The sequence below is a fragment of the Cucurbita pepo genome, chromosome 3 (assembly GCF_057944985.1).
Source record: "Cucurbita pepo subsp. pepo isolate OVF chromosome 3, ASM5794498v1, whole genome shotgun sequence".
NCBI classification, from domain to species: domain Eukaryota; kingdom Viridiplantae; phylum Streptophyta; class Magnoliopsida; order Cucurbitales; family Cucurbitaceae; genus Cucurbita; species Cucurbita pepo.
Genome location: NC_141800.1, coordinates 11,630,475 through 11,652,162, shown reverse-complemented (window position 1 = coordinate 11,652,162; position 21,688 = coordinate 11,630,475). Strand labels below are relative to the sequence as shown.

Here is a 21,688-nt window from a genome sequence, read left to right as displayed (position 1 = left end):
GTTTGGGCTACATGGATTAGTTGTCTGCACACAATTTTAAATGATTATTTAAAAAAAAAATAAAAACAAATTTAATAAAAAACAACGAGCGAAAATGGTAACATATATATATATATATATATATAGTTTTATTTATCCACAATCTATAATTATTCAATAAAATATATTAAAAATTCACAAACAAACAAAAATCTATAATTATTGACAAAAAAAAAAAAAAAAAAAAAAAATTAATAAAAAACAATGAGCGAAAATTATAACATATATAAAAATATTTTAATTGAAATATACTATTTACTGACCTTAGACTTGATCTCTAATTGGGTTGTTTTTTTTAAGTTTTATTTATCCACCATCTATAATTATTTGAATACAATCTTAGATAAAATATATTAAAAGTTCACAAACAAAAATCTATAATTATTGAAAAAAAAAAATAATAATAAAAATAAAAACAAATTTAATAAAAAAACAACGAGCGAAAGTTGTAATATATATATATATATAGTTTTATTTACCTACAATCTATAATTATTTGAATGCAATCTTAGATAAAATATATTAAAAAGTTCACAAACAAACAAAAATCTATAATTATTGACAAAAAAAAAAAAAAAAAAAAAAAAAACAAATTTAATAAAAAATAACGAACAAAAATTATAACATATATATAGTTTTATTTATCTACCGTCTATAATTATTCGAATGCAATCTTAGATAAAATATATTAAAAGTTCACAAACAAACAAAAATCTATAATTTTTAACAAAAAAAAAAAAAAAAAAAAAAAAAAATAATAATAATAATAATAATAATAATGTAACATATATATATAAAAATATTTTAATTGAAATATACTATTTACTACTCTAAAGTCTTAAACTATTAGAAAAATAAAAATATATAATATATAATTTTAAAATATGGAACATTATTGATCTCAGACTTAGAAAGTCCTAAACTATTAGAAAAATAAAAATATATAATATATAATTTTAAAATATGGATCAAAATAATAATAATATAAACAATTATTTGGCCGTCAAATTGGTGCGTGAGTGTCATTGGACTAGTCTCAATACCACTCACTCTGTCAAACTCATTAATATGAAAAGTTTTTAATATATTTTATATATTTTTATTTGGCTCGAGACAACTCGAAGGTTTTGTCCATGAACTCGAATCCGAACCGATTCAATTCGGGTTCAGAAAAGTGAACTAAACCCTGCCCGAAATGCTAATCCAACCCAACCAATCCTTATAGTTCGGGTTGGGTTGGTCCGAGTTGTCCGGTTGAATGTATACCCCTAGATATTCTACTCTTAAAAAAAGAAGAGAAAAAAAAAAGAAAGAAAAAAAGAAAAAAAAAAAAGAAAAAGGGATAATTTACAATGTATTATTACTACACGATGCATTCCTGGATTTGGGGGAAATTAAGTGTGAAGAAAGAAGTGAAGTCTCTCCTCAAGCTAGCACTCCACTGTCACCATCATCTTCTCAATTTCTTGATTTCCTCTCCATCTCTACCTGAATCCATTTCTTGATCGAACGCCACCTTCCAAAATCATGTTCAAAACAAAGCTTCAAGAGCTCTGTCATCGCAAATCCTACGAATTACCCGTGTATTCCGTTGTCAAGCAAGGTCAAGATCATGACCCGCGCTTTGAGGCCACAGTCACCGTCGCCGGCAACAAATTCTGTTCCCAGACTCCTTGTAAGTCTTCCAAGCAAGCACAGAACGATGCTGCTAAACTTGCTTTTGACTTCTTTTCTCTTCCTTCTTCACCCAAGCTTCAGCCATACCATCCCCAGCCATCTTTTCCGGAATCATCTCCTCCGATGGAACAACTTCGTTACAGTCCTCAATTTTCTCATCCCTCTCTGCATATTTCTTCTTTTCCACAGCCGTCCTTGCCTTCGCAATCGGGTATGACTTTAGACTCTTCTTTCCACTTTCCATTTACTTGTCGATATGCATTTGTTCATAGTTTCTACGTATCAGTTAATTAAATGTTTGAGAACCAAATATTTCATCTCTATGGCAAGAGTATAAGTGGTAGAGGGAAATTCTAGAACGAATTGAAAGATTGTGTCTGTTTCTTTTGTTAGGTTCTTTTGGAGGTTCCCTATCAGAATGAGGCTCTCTTTAGGGCAAGATTGTAGTTAGTAAATTTTGCATTACTCCATGTGAATGGCTTATGTTGTCTTGCAATCAGCCTCCTAGAAGTGACAATATACATGTTCATTCGCCTCATGAACCTATTTTGGGACAGAATTGCTATTTCAGTGGGGAGTGGCAATTGTTTTTACCTTTATTATCGTGATAATTGCTATTTTGTTTCCTATTGCCGGTCTGTCGATTCTTTGATTTTTTGACTTCTTATCTTAGAGTCGGCCCAAGCCTGCGGCTACTGCTAGTATATTGTCTTCTTTAGGCTTCCCCTCAAGGTTTTTAAAACGCGTCTGCTAGGGAAAGGTTTCCACACACTTATAAAGGGTGTTTCGTTCTCGTCCCCATCCGATGTGGGATCTCACACAAAAGAAATCCCAAAGATGAAGAAGCGGAAGATTATATTTCCCTTGTGAGGAACTTTGGACCTTTATTCATAGAGACAAAGACATTAACTTGGAAGCTTGATGGGGATTAGGTTCTTTCTCTTGCGAATTTCGTGTTTGGGGATTTATATACAGCAATCGTTTTATCCTCAGTCAGGATTTTACTGAAGTAATTTGGAGCCATCCCTTTTGTTTTTTGGAACACATAATTTCATTGATAAAATGAAATTACAAAACGGTGAATCCTATCCATTATGTTACTAAAAACTATTCCAATGGGTTATGAGAGAAGATAAACTATAATTACAAAATGGAGGAGTCAATTTACAAATTTATCCACAAAAGAGCTGGGTAAAGAATTGAAGCCTAGGTAAAAAATGTATGAGAAAGTATGAGAACTTCTCTCCACCCAAATAGACCAAAAGAAAGCCTAGATAAAGTTATCATGGAAACGTACCTTTCCAACAACAGATGTGTCGAGCTCACGAAACACCCTCATTTTTTCCTGACATGTGGTTGCTTGTTCTAGTATCTAGGTACCAGGAATTTTTAGCTCCAATATTGGTGGTTGGCGGCACTATAGTTTCATTCAACCTCACAAAATCAGGCTCTTTGTCACGTGCAGTTTTAATTTCACACGCCTCTATCATTAGCAATGAAGACTCTTCATCCTTCTGCATCTCCTTCAAGTTGAGTTGGTTGTCTTTTGTGGAACACTCTGATGCGAAGTGTCCCATCTGCTGACACCTGTAACATTTAATTTTACTTTTGTCGAATTTCTTCTTCTGAGTTTGTGACTCTCCTTCATCTCCTCGATGCCAATCACATCTCCCACAGCCTCTCCATCTTCCACAACCCCGTCACCTGCCTCCTCTGGAACTGCCTTGATCCTTCCCTTCTTTCTTTGAGGATTTTGCATTCTGTCGTCCCTTCCATTCTGCACGAGTGAGGAGAACGGTTTCATCTTTTTCTCCAAACCCTTGCATCCTTTCTTTATGTGTCTTGAGTGATCCAATAATCTCATCAACAAATTTCGTTTTGAGATCACTGAACTCCTCAATCGTTGAAGTGATTTGAAGAAACTTTGCAGAGGTGGATCGTAGAAGCTTTTTAACTACTTGGATATCATCCACAGTATTGTCGAAGCCTCTCAATTTGTTGACAATTATGGTGAGTTTTCCAGAATACTCATCAATACTTCTTGAATCCCATCCTCAACGCTTCAAACTCCCACCAGAGAGTTTGCGTTCCAACTTCTTTCACTCTTTCCGCACCTAGATTCATATTTTTCAACATGATCTAGGCTTCCTTGGCCGTTTTCTTGGCACCCAACTGTAGCAACGTATTTTCTCCAATACTTTGATAAATAGCTGCTAAAGCCATCTTATCTTTGCGATTATCTACTGTTTCGGGTGATTTAATTGTCTCCCAAATACCTTGTGCCATCATAAATACCTCTTAATTGCCCAAGCTGCATAGTTGCATTTTGTCAACATCGGGTATTTGAGTGTGACAGGTCCCTCCTTTTTTTGAATCCGTACACTCACTTCATTTGAGGCATCATCTTCTATCGCATTGGTGCTTTGGCTCCTGTCACTCGATTCCTGTCTCATTTTTTGATCTCTCTCTTCTTGACCGCTCAATCTCTAGGTGAGACATGATTGAAAACAAGCTTTGATCTTGTAGCTCTGATACCAAATGAAAGAAAATAACGGGAGAAGGAGCAAAGACACACAAATTAATTTTTCTCTTTTTTGTGGTGTGTTACTATATTGACACTTGTTATATAATAAAAAAATAACACATTTCTTGATACAAATAAGCTACCACTACTTCCACTAATTCCACCTCCTAAAAATTAGTTCCACTCTTCCACTGCTTCCACTCTTCCTATCATCGATATCTCCAGCCTTTTTTCATGGACAAATAAACAACAAAATAAAATAAATACTAACAGCTACTTTTAGCCAAAAACTTACGAAGGAAAAGAAATAAATAAAAAAGTTTATAACCAACACCAGATCCACCTAGCCGATAAAGATTTATTTTTATGCTGTTAGCCAATATTCCCTAAACTCCCTTCATCAATTAGGAGCTTGACTTGACCCATTTTAGGAGGTGAGAAGCCTTTCTTCTCTTTCCTGCTTTTCCAAATAAAATTGCAGGACAAACACTCACTGGCAAACAAGGCCATGGGAGGGATGGGGTAAAGGGCCAAATAATAACTAGTGAGATTAGTCAAAGTAGCTTGGATAAGAGGACGACCCTCTTTCGATATGTGAAACTATCCCCATGAGTTAAGCCTATTCTGCACTTTTTCCAGAGTAGAAGCCAAAAGGAGTAAGATTGAGGTTTGCCATTGAGAAGCAATTCCAAATAAGAAGTTGGCCAATTTCCTTCATTGCACCTCAAAATTAACGGTAAGAGAAAATACCATTTGTAGGTCAAACATCGAAAGTAGGAATTGTAGGAAAATTTTTGGCCAGACTAGAACTCCAAAGGCGAACATCCCCTCCCTGGTCTAATACAAAACTCTTCCAACAAAGATTAAAGAGTTAGAACGTCTGTCATTTTCCTATCGATCAACGGACGACGAAACCCAAAGAAGGAGATAGAGAGTTCTCAAACTGAGAAGGGCTTGTAGCTTCCAAATGATTCTCGAAGAGAATAGCTGATATAAGGAGGAAACATGGAGTAAAGGGGTTTATCCCCGCCCATTTATCCTCTCAAAAGTAAGTATCCCCCCACCTCCTTTAACACAATAAAGAAATTGTGAAAGAAATGGTAGCTCAATAGAAATATATTTTCATGGGTTTCTAGAAATGCATTTAACCCCACTAACAAGGAAGCTCAATAGAAATAACCATTTAGCTACTAAGGCTTTGTTCCTGGCTCTTACGTTATCTATGCCTAACCTTCCAAGGTTTAGCAGCCTGCACCACCTCCCATCTCACATGATGAGAACCTTTCTCCTCATCAGCTCCCTCCCATAAGAATCCTTTTCAACTTCTCAAAAACTTAGCTAACCACACTAGGGACACTGAAGAGGGACATAAAAATAGATCGGGATGTCGTTCAAGACTGATTGGGTTGGATTGAAAGTCCCAACATGGGAAGAAAGGATGGGTGCAACATTAAATACAAGCTAAGGGAGAATTCAAGAGCTTCTTTCTCCAAATGTCCAACATAATTCTAATAAAAAAATATTCCTGCACCTTCCTATTTCCTTATATGCTTATATATCCCATAACGACGACATTTCTCAATCCATGTCTTAACCAATTCATGGGCCCCACTCATATATTACTCACTCCTTGCATAATTTATCTTTCCCCCTAGTGTTGTCCTATGAAAAACCTTTGTTACTGGGGCCGATGCCTATCACGTGTGGACTTGGGACCATTGGAGAAATTTGCAGATGATGGAGAAAGAGTTGTCTATGGACACTATATACATGGAGATGTCAACGACACAAGTGGAAGGTGCGTGATGTGAGGTAGAAGAAGAGTCTACTTTCCAGGTCATGTTTGTCCGTTCTATGAGCACGAGTTGGATGTTACTTTAGGTATATCCAACTAAAGCCAATATTATTAAACTACCTAGTGTGAAAAGTTTGGACCCTTAAAATCCACAAAATTATGTCATATTCATAGATCTAAAGACTAACGGTAGGTATATTATTGTGGAGATAGAAGTGCGGTGATCAAGTATACAAATGACTTGGCCATAGAGAGATAATGGACATGGTTTAGATTTTTGAAGATTAATCATGACTAGAAATCGTGAGTGAAAGAGTGCACCACATGCATGAAAGAGATAATGAACCTTGGGTTTGAGTATGTTCGTTGCAAGATGATGGCATGAATTTTTACAAAATGTTTTCATGAAATGGGCCCTATTAGTAACTGTTTCTGAAAACCATTTCAGGATTTGTGCCCACCAAATACTTACCTGTCGTTCTTGATATGCCTTGCATTTTTAAAAACATAAAATTAAATATGATTCAATCAATTGCACCCAGCGTACAGTTTTCCCTTCTATTCTAATCTTAATGACATTGTCATGGACTACTAATTACTTGAAAACTTTGGCCTTCTGCTATTAGTTGTTATCCTGGACAACACAATGTGATGAAGATTTAGTTAGGTTGGGATTCAGACATAATATTTATTTTTCCAATATGCTAGAATGCTTAAAATATTGTTGTCACTTTCCTTTTCTTGCAGACACTTTTGGTGCAACAACTAACCTGGACAACACAGTTTCTTACCCACTGAGACCACTAAAGCTTGAGGTGGCAAATGAATGTTCTGAACTTGTGGAATCCACTAAAGGTTTTAAAAGCAGCATTCAATGTTTATAAAGCTTTCCAGCAACTTTTTGTTGGAAAGAGGGATAGTGAAAGAGATAGGAATAGATGAGAATAGATAGAAGCTGCAGTGCTTTATTAATGTCTACTGACTTGATGCTTAGAGGGTTACACAATTCCCGTATTTATAGCTAATACAGTGGACCAGAAATAGTAAATCATAGAAATCTAGATAAACTCAAATCTAATAACAATCTCCTAAAATCTTGTTAGTTTGAATATTTGAATCATATCTAACTACTCTAAATCATATCTTGATTTTGAATACTTTGAATCATATCTCAACACTCCCCCATGATTCAAAGTTGCAGATGTAAGTACAGAGCTTTTCTTCTGACAAGACCTTCGTAAGTATGTCTGCTTTAACCCGTACATTGTCTGTCTCAGCTTGTATACCTTTGTTTCTTTGTCTTCCTTTATGAATCCCTCTGGCGGTCTTACATAAACCTCTTCTTGTAAATCTCCATAAAACTTTTCGTTTGGTAGGTAAACCATATCCCATGTTTCATCTTTCTTAAAGGACTGCATCTCTACTGTCATGGCTTTCTTCCCGTCTTCAGTTGCTTCTTCATAATTCATAGGGTCTGAAACAGTAAGAGCAAATTGACATGATGCATATATGTCAGCTAAAGATTTATACTTCCTTGGAGGTGTCTCATCTGAAAGTTCTTCAAGAGAGGAATTGCTGTTAAGTGATTCTGAAGATGATGAATTTGACACACTTTGTGTTGCAGTGGATGCACTGGGAGATGCACTGGAGTTGACCCTTGTCTCTTCATTTGGGGAAACTTCAACTGTAATCTTTTGCTGCTCCTGTTCTTTACTCCAATCCCAACTCACGTTTTCATTAAATATTACATCCCTTCTAACTAAAATCTTTTCACTAACGGGGTTGTATAGTTTATATGCCTTTGATTGAGTACAATAGCCAATGAAAATGCATTTTTCAGATTTTTCATCAAGCTTTTGACGAGTTTGAGGATGTTTCAAAGCATAAGCAACACAACCAAAGATTCGTAAATGACTTACAGATGGTTTCCTTCCATGCCATGCTTCATAAGGAGTTCGATTCATAACCGCCTTTGTTGGTGAGATGTTTAATAGATAAACAGATGTTGCTACGGCTTCGGCCCAAAATTGGTTTGGAAGTCTCCTTGCTTGTAACATACTTCTTGCCATCTCCACAATAGTTCGATTTTTTCGTTCAGCGATTCCATTCTGTTCTGGAGTGTAGGGAGCTGTTAATTCCCTTTGGATGCCCTCTTCTTCACAAAAGAGATTGAAATCTTTAGATACGAACTCGCCACCTCTGTCTGTGCGAAGAACTTTAATGTGACAGCCACTTTGGTTCTCTACCATAGCTTTAAAAATCTGGAACTTCTGAAAAGTTTCTGACTTATGTTGTAGGAAGTAAACCCAGCTCATGCGACTATAGTCATCAACGAATAGTAAAAAGTATATACTTCCACCCAAGGACTTCGTTTGCATTGGCCCACATAAATCAGCATGAATTAGTTCTAGATAATGTGAAGCTCTTTTAGCTTTTCCAACAGGAAAGAACTTCCTAGTCTGCTTGCCATAAATGCATCCTTCACATAAATTAGTTGAGTCAATTCTTGGTAATCCGAAAACCATACCTTTATCCCTGAGTATTTTCAGGCCGTTCATATGAAGATGTCCATATCTGAGATGCCATAATGTTGAATCATCTTTCATGCTAGCAGTAAGAGCAAAATCCTCCATGTTAGAAACATCAAGTGGAAACATCTTATTTGAAGTCATGGCAATTTCAACTTTATGGCCTGATTTCTTATCTGTGATGACACATGTGTTATCATCAAATAGAACTGAGTGTCCTCTGGTCATCAATTGTCCAACACTCAATAAATTGTACCCTAAATCAGGTACAAATTGAACATTATCTAATTGTTTTATCTTACCGTGACTGGTTTCGACTTTCACTGTACCTTTTCCTTCAACTTGCATCTCTTTTGTATTTCCAAGTTGCACCTTAATCTTTTGCGTCTCATCAAGCTCTTTGAATAAGGATTTGGTGCCTGTCATATGGTTCGAGCATCCGCTATCAACAAACCATAAGTTACCTTTTTCTGGATTAGTATCCATGCACGCCACAAACAACTTTTCTTCTTCTTCTTCATTCTCTGCTGCAAAATTCATTCGTTGATTTTTATACCAACAATCAGATTTTGTGTGACCATACCTTCTACAATGGTAACATTGTATGACATTCCTTTGTTCATTAAATTGTCTCTGTCCATCACTTCTCCACCTGTTATCACGACCACCATGGAAGTTGCGAAATCCTCCTCTTCCACGACTTCTACCTGCTAAATGAATATTTTCTCTTTCGTTATTGGTTGTCTCCTTCACTTGTAGTGCCTTTTCTTCGTTTCTTTCTGATGCTCTATTGATTCTTGCCTCATGAGCCTGAAGCGAGCCCATCAGTTCATCAACGGAGAGTATGGATAGATCCTTAGCTTCTTCTATGGCGGCCACCACATGGTCAAACTTTGGAGTCAAGCTTCTCAACACCTTTGCAACAATTGTTTCGTTTGAAATTTTCTCTCCATAGGTACGCATCTGACTGACTATTGCCATTGATCTTGACAAAAAATCAGCAATTGATTCGCCATTCGTCATGAGTAGAGTTTCAAAATCACGTCTTAGAGATTGCAATTTCACTGTCATGACCTTTGAGTCTCCTAGAAACTCCTTCTGTAGAATTGACCATGCCTGCTTTGATGTGGTTGCTGCTGCAATTCGTGAAAAAATAGTCTCATGAACTGCTTGCTGAATAATGAATAGAGCCTTGGCATCGTTTTTCTTGGTTTCTCTTAGTCTCTCCTTTTCTTCTATTGTGGGTTCTAATACATCAGCAAACCCGTGCTCCACCAAGTCCCATAGCTCCTGCGATCTGAGCAAGGTCTTCATCTTGATGCTCCACCACTCGTATTTCTCACCATTAAATATTGGTAACAACGGTGCAGAGGAAGAAAAACCAGCTACTGCCATTTTTGTTTTGTGAAAGAAAATAATCACTCGCCCTCGTGTCGAACGAACCTGGCTCTGATACCAAAATTGTTGGAAAGAGGGATAGTGAAAGAGATAGGAATAGATGAGAATAGATAGAAGCTGCAGTGCTTTATTAATGTCTACTGACTTGATGCTTAGAGGGTTACACAATTCCCGTATTTATAGCTAATACAGTGGACCAGAAATAGTAAATCATAGAAATCTAGATAAACTCAAATCTAATAACAATCTCCTAAAATCTTGTTAGTTTGAATATTTGAATCATATCTAACTACTCTAAATCATATCTTGATTTTGAATACTTTGAATCATATCTCAACACTTTTCACATCCTTAAAAAATAATAATTATTGTTTCATCAAATTATTTTCTGAGTGTGCGCGCTAGGATACTTACATTTGTTAATGTGGTTTGATTCTTCCTGTAGATTCTTCTATCACGAGTAATATGGATGTCAAATTTTCAGCACAGTCAGTTGAACCGAAAATTCAAAACACTGACAAGTCTCCCGTGGTTGATTACTTTGACAAAGAATGCAGTAAATTGACTGGTTAGAAAGGATTATCACCATATTCATGTACATTAAAAAAGATATATTGCTTCAATATTATGGTAGCATTGTGGCACATATTGGTTTATTTTGACTATGTTCTGGCATGCATATGGTATGATTTACTCGTATCCTTTACCAAGTCAAGATGGTTGAACACTTTAAATTCTCATATGATCAGCAACTTTATGTCGGGTTGGCACAAATATTAGATTGCAATATGGAGGTAGATGCTAACTTTTTATCTAAAAACATATGGAGGTAAAATATCATGTTTACATTTCTTTCTTTTTCTTTTTTTGGAAACACATGCTGGCATTTGTTATTGTATCCTTTGTTGTAATGTATGTTGGATTCTGGAGGATGGAAAAATAAAATATGCATCCAACATAGGTGGGAAAAATAAAATATGTATTCTATCCTTGGAGTTCTCAAGTAAGTCGAAGATATACATCCAATTAAAATAAGAAAAAAGAGAGAAAAAAGGAAGAAAGAATAGGTGACCAGTGGGTTTCACATATGCAAGGAGAGGGAAGAACTAGTAAGGTTGGGGGTCATTTAGCCTCTAACACTGTCGAGGTTATTCGGCACGATAGGCTAGTCGGGTTTTTGTGGGTTAAGACTGAGCAACTGCTACTAATATAGGGAGAGGACTATTGATAGGAGGCTAGAATGTGAAAGTCCCACCTCTCAAGTGCTTGGAAGGTGAAGTACCTAATATTTATTAACAATGTCTTCTAAATTTGTTTTGAACAATGCATTATCATTTTTTTCTTTTTAACGTTTAAAGTTTGATGTATATATTTATCTCCATGAGTTTTTTAGCTAACTTTTATGCACCTCAATTACATTTGATTGATACTATTACATTTGGTTGCCAATAAATTTGTAGGGTATTAAATCCTAAGTCGGTAGTCATTCCATTTCATTCAAAGCTCTTTAACCTTCTTTATTGATCCCAATGGCTATCAGGCTTGTTGTAAACACACAAAGCTCTAAAATCAATTACATTGTTTGTCAAACAAATCAACTTGGTTGGCTTAAGCCTTACAAACTAACAAATTTAGAAAAATAGGAAAACCAACCCCCTAATTAATTTAGTGGTTCTAACCTTCCTAGAGATGTGGACATTCTAAAGAAATGGTAGCCATTTCATCTTAGAGGACAGATCTAGTATGACCATCTTTAACAATTTCTCCCCTAAACTGATTGCACGAATGCTTTCAGTTTACTCGTGGTACTACACACATACCCATTGACTCACGTAGTTTTATGAATGCATCTAGCTTAAGTGGTTTTGTCATAATATCTGCAACTTGTTCTTGTGTTACACAATGCTTCAGCTCAATAACTCCATATCTGGTCAAATCACGCAAGAAATGAAACATCACATCAATGTGTTTGCTATGTCCATGCATGATTGAATTCTTGGATAGCTTAATAGTGGAATTGTTATCACATAACATAGTGATACACTTGTCTTGAAAATGACCAAGTTTTTTCCAAAACTCTCCTCATCCACACCCTTTGACAAGCACAAGATGCGACTGTCACAAATTCTGCTTCAGTAGTGGACAACGTAACTACAAGTTGTTTTTTTGAGGACCAAGGCACAACTCCATCACTGAGTAAGAACACATAGCCAGAATTGTTTTTCCTGTCATCTATATCTCCTGCATAATCACTGTCAGTATATGTTATCAACTCTCCATTACCCCTTTTTCGATAAAGGATTCCTAAATTTATAGTACCTTTTAAGTATCTCAACACTCTTTTTGTAGCTTGCAAATGCAACTCTGTTGGACTTGCCATAAATCTACTCATTAGAAACACTATATACATTAAATCCGGCCTTGTTGCAGTTAGATATATAAGGCTTCCAATCAATTGTTTATACATGGTAGCATTGATCTTGGCTCCTTTTTCATCCTTTGTCAGTCTAACCCCGGGAACAATAGGGTTTTTCACACTATTACTTTTTTCCAACCTAAACTTCTCCAAAACTTCTTTTGCATTTTTTCTCTGACTAATATAAATGCCTTCAGGGTTTTGTAAAATCTCTACACCGAGAAAATATTTCATTTTTCCCAAATCAGTCATTTCAAATTCAAGTTTCATAGAATTCTTGAACTTAACAAACATGCTCTCATCATTACCAGTAAAAATTAGATCATCAACATATAGACTAACAATCAAAGTTTTACCTCCATCTCCTGTTTGTATGAATAAAGTATGGTCACAGCTGCACCTCTCAAACCCTTCTTTGACAAAATGTGCTTCAATTCGACTGTACCATGCACATGGGGCTTGTTTAAGGCCATATAGTGCCTTCTTCAATTTGTATACCTTATATTCTTGACCTTTTTTCTCATAACCTTGTGGTTGCTTAACAAAGACGGCTTCTTTTAATTCTCCATATAAGAAAGTATCAAGCTGATACACGTTCCAACTATTATGAGCTGCTAAAGCAATTATCATTCGAATAGAATCCCACCTAGCCACATGTGCAAACACCTCGGCATAGTCTATACCATGTTGTTGTGCATAACATTTTGCTACCAACCTAGCCTTATACTTGTCAACTTCGCCATATTCGTTGAGTTTGGTTTTGAAAATCCAACTTCGCCATAGTCTCATTTCATTCGATGGCTCCTATCTCCAAGTCCATTGTAGTTCTCCATTTTGAACTTTGAACAACTTCTTCAAAGGTAGTTGGATCTGTAGTTGAGGTTAATAGAACTAAATTGTTGTTCTCAGCTTCTTCATAAAATTCTCCCCCGCTCACATAATCTTCCATCCATAATGGTGCTCTTATGTTCCTCACTTCGGGAGTGCTTTCTTCAGATGTTGAGGAATTTGATTCAGATGACTCACTGGAAGATATACTAACTTCCCCTTCTTCTTCTGCTACCGTCTCTCTTCAGATTCTTTCTCACTTTGGTCATGTTCGCCTCCTTCTATAATACTATCTTCCCATTCAAGGGTATCAAGTCTAGCTTCTTCATTAGTTTTCCCCCAATTCCAACATTTGTTTTCTTAAAAAATAACATCTCTGCTTACAACTATCTTCTTGGACACTGGATCATAAAGTCTATATGCTTTAGACTCTTCACTCATCCCTAGCAGCACACACTGAAAACTTTTATCATCTAACTTCTTTCTCTTACTGTCTGATACATGAACATGCCCAATGCATCCAAAAACTCGAAAATAGTCAACATTAGGTTCTACGCCACTCCAAGCCTCCTCAGGAGTCATATCTTTCACTACCACTATAGGACTTCTGTTGAGCACGTGCATTGTCCAGTTTACTGCTTCTGTCCAGAAATTCTTTGGAATTTGCTTCTCTGATAATATACTTCTAACCATGTTCATAATTGTTCTGTTCTTGCGCTCAGCTACACCATTTTGTTGGGGAGTGTAGGTTGCAGTAAGTTATCTACTGATACCATTAGTTTTGCAAAAATTGGTGAACTTGTGAGAGGTGAACTCTCCATCCCTGTCTGGCGTAGACAATGAATAAAATCTTTAGTCTCTTTCTCAACAAGATTTTTGAAATTCTTGAAGATAGTAAAGGCTTCCGACTTTTCAGCAAGAAAATATATTCACACCTTATAAAATGCCTCTTCTTACTTTTTCCCAACACCGTCATCTTGAAATTATTTCCAAGCTTCACAGATTGTCGGAATTCCTCGTCAAAATCTGAGAACCATTCCTTGTTTGCACACATATGATTGCTACACCCCGAATCAAGGAACCAAACATCTTCCCTCCTTGATTGATTAAGCTCCACATATGACATCAACAAGATTTCTTCTTCATCCTCAAGCTCGGCATAATTTGCTTCCTTTTCTCATTGAAGACACTCATATCTAAAGTGTCCTAACTGATGACACTTATAACACTCAACTGTAGTTCTGTTGAATGGATGTCTACCTCTTTCTCTTCCTCTATCTCTTCCTCAAAAAGCTTCACGAGCTCGATCAACTTCTCTTCCACTGAATCTATTATCGTATGTCACCTTTAGTGCTTGTTCATCACCTACACGTCCATTTAGTCTTTGCTCATGTACTAGCAAGCTGCTTTGCAATTCATCGATGGTTAAAGTGTCTGAGTTATTAGACTCTTCAATCGAACATATAACATAGTCAAATCTTGAGGTCATTGATCTCAAATTTTTTTTCAATAATCATCACTTGTTTCATGTGTTCGCCATAAATTTTCATCTTGTTTGCAATGGTGAGAGTTCGAGCAAAATATGCATCAACACTCTCACCTTCTTTCATCTGTAGGACTTAAAACTCTTTCCTAAGAGCTTGGAGTTGAGCTCTTTTAACTCTTGTGGAACCCTAGTACTTCTACTTCATAGAGTCCCAAATTTGTTTTGCAGTATCTCTATTAAGGATCGTTTCCATCATAGTTCGATCAATGGCTTAGAACAAATAATTCTTGACCTTCAAGTCTTTCAGCTTCTAGTTTGCAATTGTTTTTTGTTGTGCTTCGGTAATCTCTACTCCTTCTGCTGCGGCAGGGATTCCGGTCTCCACCAAGGACCAATATTCCATTGAACGAAGAAAATTTTCCATAAGTATAGATCAATGATCATAATGGCCATCAAACTTAGGAATTGCCGGTTGAACAAAATTGATTTCAGTTGTCATAATGGCCTGATGTGGCTTTGATACCAAATGTTGTAAACACACAAACTAAAGTTCTGAAATTAATTACATTATTAAACAAATCAACTTGGTTGACTTTTATAGCCTTACAAACTAACAAATTTAGAAAAGATAAAATTAGTCAACTCTAACCCTAATTAATTTAGTGGTTCTAGTACATCCTAAAGAAAGGGTAGCCATTTCATCTTAGAGAACATGTCTAGTATGACCATCTTTAACAAGGCCAACCCATAGGCAACCCATGATCATCCTACGTTGTTTTTGGGATGCCAATGGTTGATATTCTCAATTGCATTATCTTTAGCACCGGAGCAAATTGTTTATTTGGAATGCTGGAAGGGAAAAGCATGGAAGGTGAATTGGTTCTGTTGAGGAGAGAGAAATTGGAAGACACGAGGAAGTGGTGTAGGGGGTGATACTGCACAAAAATTGGATGATGGAAAAGAACGTAGAAATGTTGCTTGAACGCAGATTGTGAAATGGAAACAGTCAATAATAACTAATCTTAAAGGGAAATGGCTATAAGCTTTTCTTCTATAGGCATAAAGATCCACACACTTCTCGTAGAGGTCAATCGAAGCGAGAGGAGGAAAGTTGCGAGTCCCTACATTTCTTCCCCTAGTGGCTTTGATGGTTTGATTTTTTGAGTCTTTCTGGTATACTTAAGCTAAACATACTTGTTGAGGTGAAGATGTTCTTAATGGGTCTGTGTGAGGAAGAGGGAATTAAAGTTATGGGAAAAAGGCTGTGTGTCAACTATGGTAGTGAATCTATACTTTGTTAGGAAGGATGCAAATGCGACAATAGCTAGGCCTCCAAATTTTCAATCCAACTAAAAAAAGAAAGAAAAAGAAGGCTAGTGCAAAAGTGATTAATTGACATTTAAGGGACTCACAAATGCATATCTGCAAATAGGAGAGAACATGGTTTATGTGTCTTCTATGTGATGAGAATTCGTGGATGTGAGAAGTAGGACTTGCATATATTGGTTCTAAAGGAGTGTATTGGACTTCTTTATTCTTTTTTTTTTTTTATCTCGGGAGAACAAATATACCATTTTCAATAATAAAAATGAAAAATTTGCCGGTGGAATCCAAATAAGAAACAAGGCCTTTATCAACAAGAATTGAAGCACCTAGTAACAAATAAAAGTTCTACAATCATCTCCTATCTGTCTTTCTTCATTTCATAATCTCATATTTCTATCTTGTCGTAATCTTGTTTGTAGAGGGTGCACAGAAGTTTGGTGTTTTGGGAAAAAAGCTTCTTTCTTTTTTTTTTCTTTTTTTTTTTTTAAAGATTGAAGCAAGTTGACTCTTATTTAGTTCATATTGGGTGGTATCTTGTTATATTTTATGTCTAATCTTTAAGTCTTCGCGTTTTATTTTAGTTAGGTTGGAGAAGGTAACAGAAACTTTTAGTGGATAGGTAAGGGTGAAGGGCATGTGTTGCATCCAATTAAGTGAGAGGGTTAGCTTATGATAAAGGTAGGTTGGGAGTTGGGAACTTAACCTTGAAAATGAAGCTTCCTTGGTTAGATGACATTCTGTGTTGGGAATTTAACCTTGGAAATGAAGCTCCCTTGGTTAGATGACATTCTGTTTAGGAGCATACCTTGCTTATAATCTAGCTTTGTTCGAATAGGAGGTGCTCATTCATTGGCATGGTCATTCGAGTAATACTTGGGTTGTTCTTTCTACCAGCTACACTTGATACACTTAGCTCAAGTTGTTGGTATTGATGTGGATATACATCCGATTAATTGGAATGATACAGAAAAGATTAGTACGACCTTATAAAAAACAGTGCAACTCATACATGAAGAAGATAGAAAGCTAGTAAGACTGTGTGACCAGTTACCCTTAACTATAGATGATGTTCATAAGGGAGTTAGGTTGGTTAGATGGTTGAGTTGCATTGTATCAGGTAGTTACAGCTCGAAATCGGGACTCATAAGAGGAAGAACTCCAATTCTTTTGGTTCTCTCATGTTATTCTTTCCAACTTATCTCACATTGCTCAAAATTTGGAGTTCATACTGCCCCTCCAATTATGAATGATTACATATAACAACTTGGGAACTTTTTGATGCACATAGGTATGCAACATTTGTACAAGAATAAGTTGCAAAATTTCGCTCAGAAGAAAAACCTCACTTTACCTGTATACACATGTGAGCGTGATGGCCCACCCCATGCTAGTCGTTTTCGATGTAAAGTGGAAATCGATGGAAAAACTTATGAAAGTCCAGAATTTCATGCCACATTAAAAGATGCTGAGAATGCAGTCGCAAAAGTTGCTTTACTGTCATCATGTCAAGATGGAGTTCAAGAGGCTAGTATTCCAATTCAAACCAACTTTCTGGATGTGGTTTTGTGCTTAAATCAAGTACCCTTATCTGTTACTTCTACTAATTTCTGGATGTTTATTTCGTTTATAAATTATAGGACTCTGGCCTTTACAAAAATCTGTTGCAAGAGATGGCCCAAAAAAAAGGTCTAGGTTTACCGGCTTATTCAACATCACAATCTGGTGAAATTCATGTTCCAGTTTTTGTTTCAACGGTGAAAATAGGAGAAGCAAATTTTGAAGGGGAACAATCGAGGACTAAGAAACAAGCTGAGATGAGTGCAGCCAAAGCTGCTTATATTAGCATAAAAGAGGGTAAGTGATTTTGGCAATAGTATACTTTTTTTTGTCTGTTTTGGTTCCAAGCATGGCTTTCAATTGCACGTTTTTTATTTTATGAGGTTTCGGTAGGCAATGTGTATTAGTTTATGCCATGATGGGACATGGGAGTCGATGGACTAAAGCAGAAAATATCTATCCTCGTGTTTAACTATTGATGACTAGTTATTGCTCAGCTTTATAGCATTTACTATCTTTTGTGCAATTGTAATCCAGGGAAGTCGAGTTCTACGTCTCCTAGAGGACGAGCTTCTCCTCAAGGCATCTCATGTAGGTTGCAATCCAGTGTCAGCACTGACCTGGAACTGCAAGTGAGATCCAGTCCTGTAATTTCACATCCGGCATTTGAGAAACAACCCAATGATGGAGGTGGTTTTGCCCTTTAAGACTGTTATTATATTTGGTGTTCTTTTCCTTGGCTATTACATTATATGAACTGATGGCATGCAATCAAAAGTATGCATAAATCCGCACCCAAATATGACATAGAAAAGTTATTCAAACATTGAAACATGTTAGATACACCATCCTTTTAGTCCACCAAGTTTCTGATTGTTGTCATTTGATATTATTTGTGCTATATTTGTTAGTCACAGTCTTATATTCCATGTTTAGGATCTCAAAGCATTTCAACAAGAAAGAGAGCTCCATCTTCTTGTGACATTGATCATGAAGTTTCTCGTGATATTGCTATATCATCCCGTAATGTTGCTCAACCTGGTAACACCAATGATTACGTTTTGAATTTAGTCTCAAAGCTAGAAGCCGGAAAGAGTTCATCTTCCAAACGGGTCATTGTTTGCCCCCGTCAGCCGAATATGACATTTCCGAAGGATATTACTGTGTTACCAGTAAGCGATGATCAATGGGTTGCATTCTCACTCTCGACCAAAGCGAATCAATAAGCTTTGTTATGGTTTAACTCACTTTGAAATAATTGTAACCTAACCACAGTCAGGACTGTGAAGTATAATACTTCTAAAGCATAGGTAGATATATACATGTGTGTATTAACTCTTTGACTCGGAATTGTTGACGATACTTGGAACAACGTTGTTGATGTCTGATCGCTTTTGTCTTTGGGGGATTATTCGTAGTGATAAAAATGTTGGGGGCAAGGAACTGTCTTGAGTACTCAGACGTTTAATGGGGTTAAAAACGAAAATTGGAAAGCTTTCAATATTTGAACTTTTGATGGAAATCTATTCCGATAAGGCAATCCTAATTCTAATCCTTCTAATTCTTAGCCCAACTATCCAGAATCAAAGTAATTAACCTATTCTTATACAAAATTAAATTTGGATCTAGAATTAGATTACTCAGCTTAGATTACCTCTACATAATATCTAGAAAGATTTGGAATCTTATTTTAAATTGAGTCACTAAATTTATTGGAGGGTTCCTCTTAGAAGATTTAGAAATTTAGAAATTTGGAACCTTATTCTAAATTGAGCCACTCTATAATCGAATTTATCAAAATTTATGGTTCGGATGCAATTGATACTCAGATTTTTAAGGGAAACATCTCAATTTGAGATATCGACTTCATTCATCCACGAATCTGATTTTTACGTTATATATTGTGGGTATTTATAGTTTTCGATGAAAGACGTTTGTGGCTGAGATTTAATCCCGATCCCCTCCAATCTCAACGAAGTCAAATGGACCCTTCCACCATTCAATAATTTATGAAATATAAAATAAAACTTTCTAATCAAGGTTGGTGTGCATGTCTAAGTAGACAGGTTTGAAATCGATTGAGCTTTGCCTGCATAAGAAGTTCATTTCAAACCCGGTTGTTGACATTTTTGAATCACAAGAACACTATAAAAGAAAGAAAATCCTTCCTACAGAGAAAAAAAAAAAAAAAAAATCAATGGAGAAATGGGAGATTTTTTTTGTACCATCACAAATAATTTCCAGATTATAAAGTTTAAAGAAGATGCCACAAGCAAGAGATGCTCTTAGTATTATTTATCCCCCTATTCTCCGATTTGATAGTAAAGGTCAAAGAAGGACGATCATTCATTCTTAAAACCGACATTTTTATTGAAGAAAAAAGAACTTTAGAAAGATACAAGTAAGAAAGTTAAAGTCGTTCAAAAGAGTGATCTTCTCCCCTGAAAGATCTCTATATCGATAATACACATTCCTATCAATAATAAAGAAAACAAGAGTAAAGTCCCATTACACTACAGCAAAACATAAAAGTTGTTTTTAGTTTTCATTGGAGTATTAGAAAATATGGAACGTTAAATTATAAAATTTTGAAAGACTAGAAATTCAACCTAACCTCAATAACTCGCTAGTAAAATGTATTTATCTCAAATGTTCTAATAAACAAAAATTAAATTAAAAGATAAGATCAAAATACAATATGGAAAACTCAAATTTATGGAGGTATCAAGGAATATCATGGAACCTTATAAAAATGTTGTGATTTTCTTTTAGTGAAACTTTAAAACATACTTAAATAAGTTATAAAACATTATTGTAAAACAATGTAATGTACAATAAGAATAAAATATAAGTTATATAATAAAGTGTGGAAAAGAAAAAAAAATTGAGAATTAAGAACAAGGGAATTTAAAAAAAAAAAAAAAAAAAAAATGGAGAGACAATGTTTAAATGAGTACACATTGTCATTAAATGGTACTTTTGAGTATTTCTAAGATGTCAAACTCATCCTAACTAGACCTAATGAAGTGTTATTAGTAAAAGTTTTTCAATTTGGATGTGTAGCACTTCTCTACATACGACTCATACGTGCGAGTGTGAACCTTCAGGCGGTTCGTTCCCCACTTGAACTCATCATCATTGAGCTAGTTGTCCGTTGCGACGTCCGGAAGTCAGCAAATCCCTGAGTGTCATGCTCAACATGATCACCATCATCCTCCTAGTGTATGCGTCCGTACTCGTCATCTTAAAAAAGGAGAAGTGTCCTGATGCTCGTGTACATACAGAAATGCATAAGGTCCCTCTAATTTTTCTCTTTTTTGAAATGTCTTTATGACACAGCCCTAGTTTCATCTTGTATTACTATTAGCAATACATGCGCGTTAGCTTCTCCTCTTAACGTCATATTAATATTTTGTAGGGTTATGTCGTAGGCTGAATTAACGACATAATGCAATATGGCTGTAACGACTCTAAATTTCTACATACTCAGAGTCGTTACTAACATCTCATGCTCATCTCTAATGCCGAAATATAACTCTTAAAATGAACCTTATTTATAACATAAACTTCGAAAACATTTAAAATATCTTATTCTCTGGGAAACACAGTCATGGCCTTACGTGTTTAAATACGAAACACTGAATTTAGAGAAAATAAAAACAAATACAAAATAATTTAAAACGATTAAATGCAAAAAACCTATTCTAACCTAAGACTAGGAATTTAAATATGAGTTTACCCTATGCACGTGCCACAGTCTTTACTCGCGATGTCATAGTCCTCCATACAAGTGTGCCTTGCCTTTACCTGAAAAATGATGTGGCACACGGCCTAAGTATTTCGAAGAATACTCAGTAAGTGGCCCCACTATAGGGGCCATACAACTGCAAACACATGCAATCATGCTCTTGGGATCTATCTCTAGCTCATCTAGGGGTGGCCTCCAGTCTCGGACCACTATAAATGTGTCGTACTTCCCTACACACGACTCACACGTGTGAGTGTGAATCCCCAGGTGGGCTCGCACACCCCCTAGACCCTCTCCTGCCCTCTCTGGTCAGCTAATCTGTAGCGACGTTCGGAAGTCAGCAGAACCCCTAGTGTCATGCGCCTC

At 36.0% G+C, this 21,688-nt stretch overlaps 1 protein-coding gene across 5 annotated transcripts; it reads left to right on the top strand.

Moving 5' to 3' along the window:
* Nucleotides 1–1,415: 1,415 nt before the first annotated feature.
* Nucleotides 1,416–19,096, top strand: LOC111790691 (double-stranded RNA-binding protein 1). 5 transcript variants are annotated; one of them, XM_087122157.1, is made up of 8 exons: nucleotides 1,416–1,927; nucleotides 6,783–6,890; nucleotides 10,407–10,529; nucleotides 17,306–17,541; nucleotides 17,655–17,871; nucleotides 18,112–18,264; nucleotides 18,511–18,823; nucleotides 18,858–19,096. In XM_087122157.1, exons 1-7 carry the CDS (start codon nucleotides 1,567–1,569, stop codon nucleotides 18,798–18,800), a joined length of 1,488 nt encoding a protein of 495 aa, XP_086978283.1. In that variant the 5' UTR covers nucleotides 1,416–1,566; the 3' UTR covers nucleotides 18,801–18,823; nucleotides 18,858–19,096. The 5 variants fall into 5 exon arrangements, with proteins under 5 accessions (XP_086978283.1, XP_023527472.1, XP_086978284.1 ...); XM_023671704.2 differs by having other exon boundaries at nucleotides 18,511–19,096; XM_087122159.1 differs by lacking the exon at nucleotides 1,416–1,927 and adding an exon at nucleotides 5,910–6,038 and having other exon boundaries at nucleotides 18,511–19,096.
* Nucleotides 19,097–21,688: the final 2,592 nt, after the last annotated feature.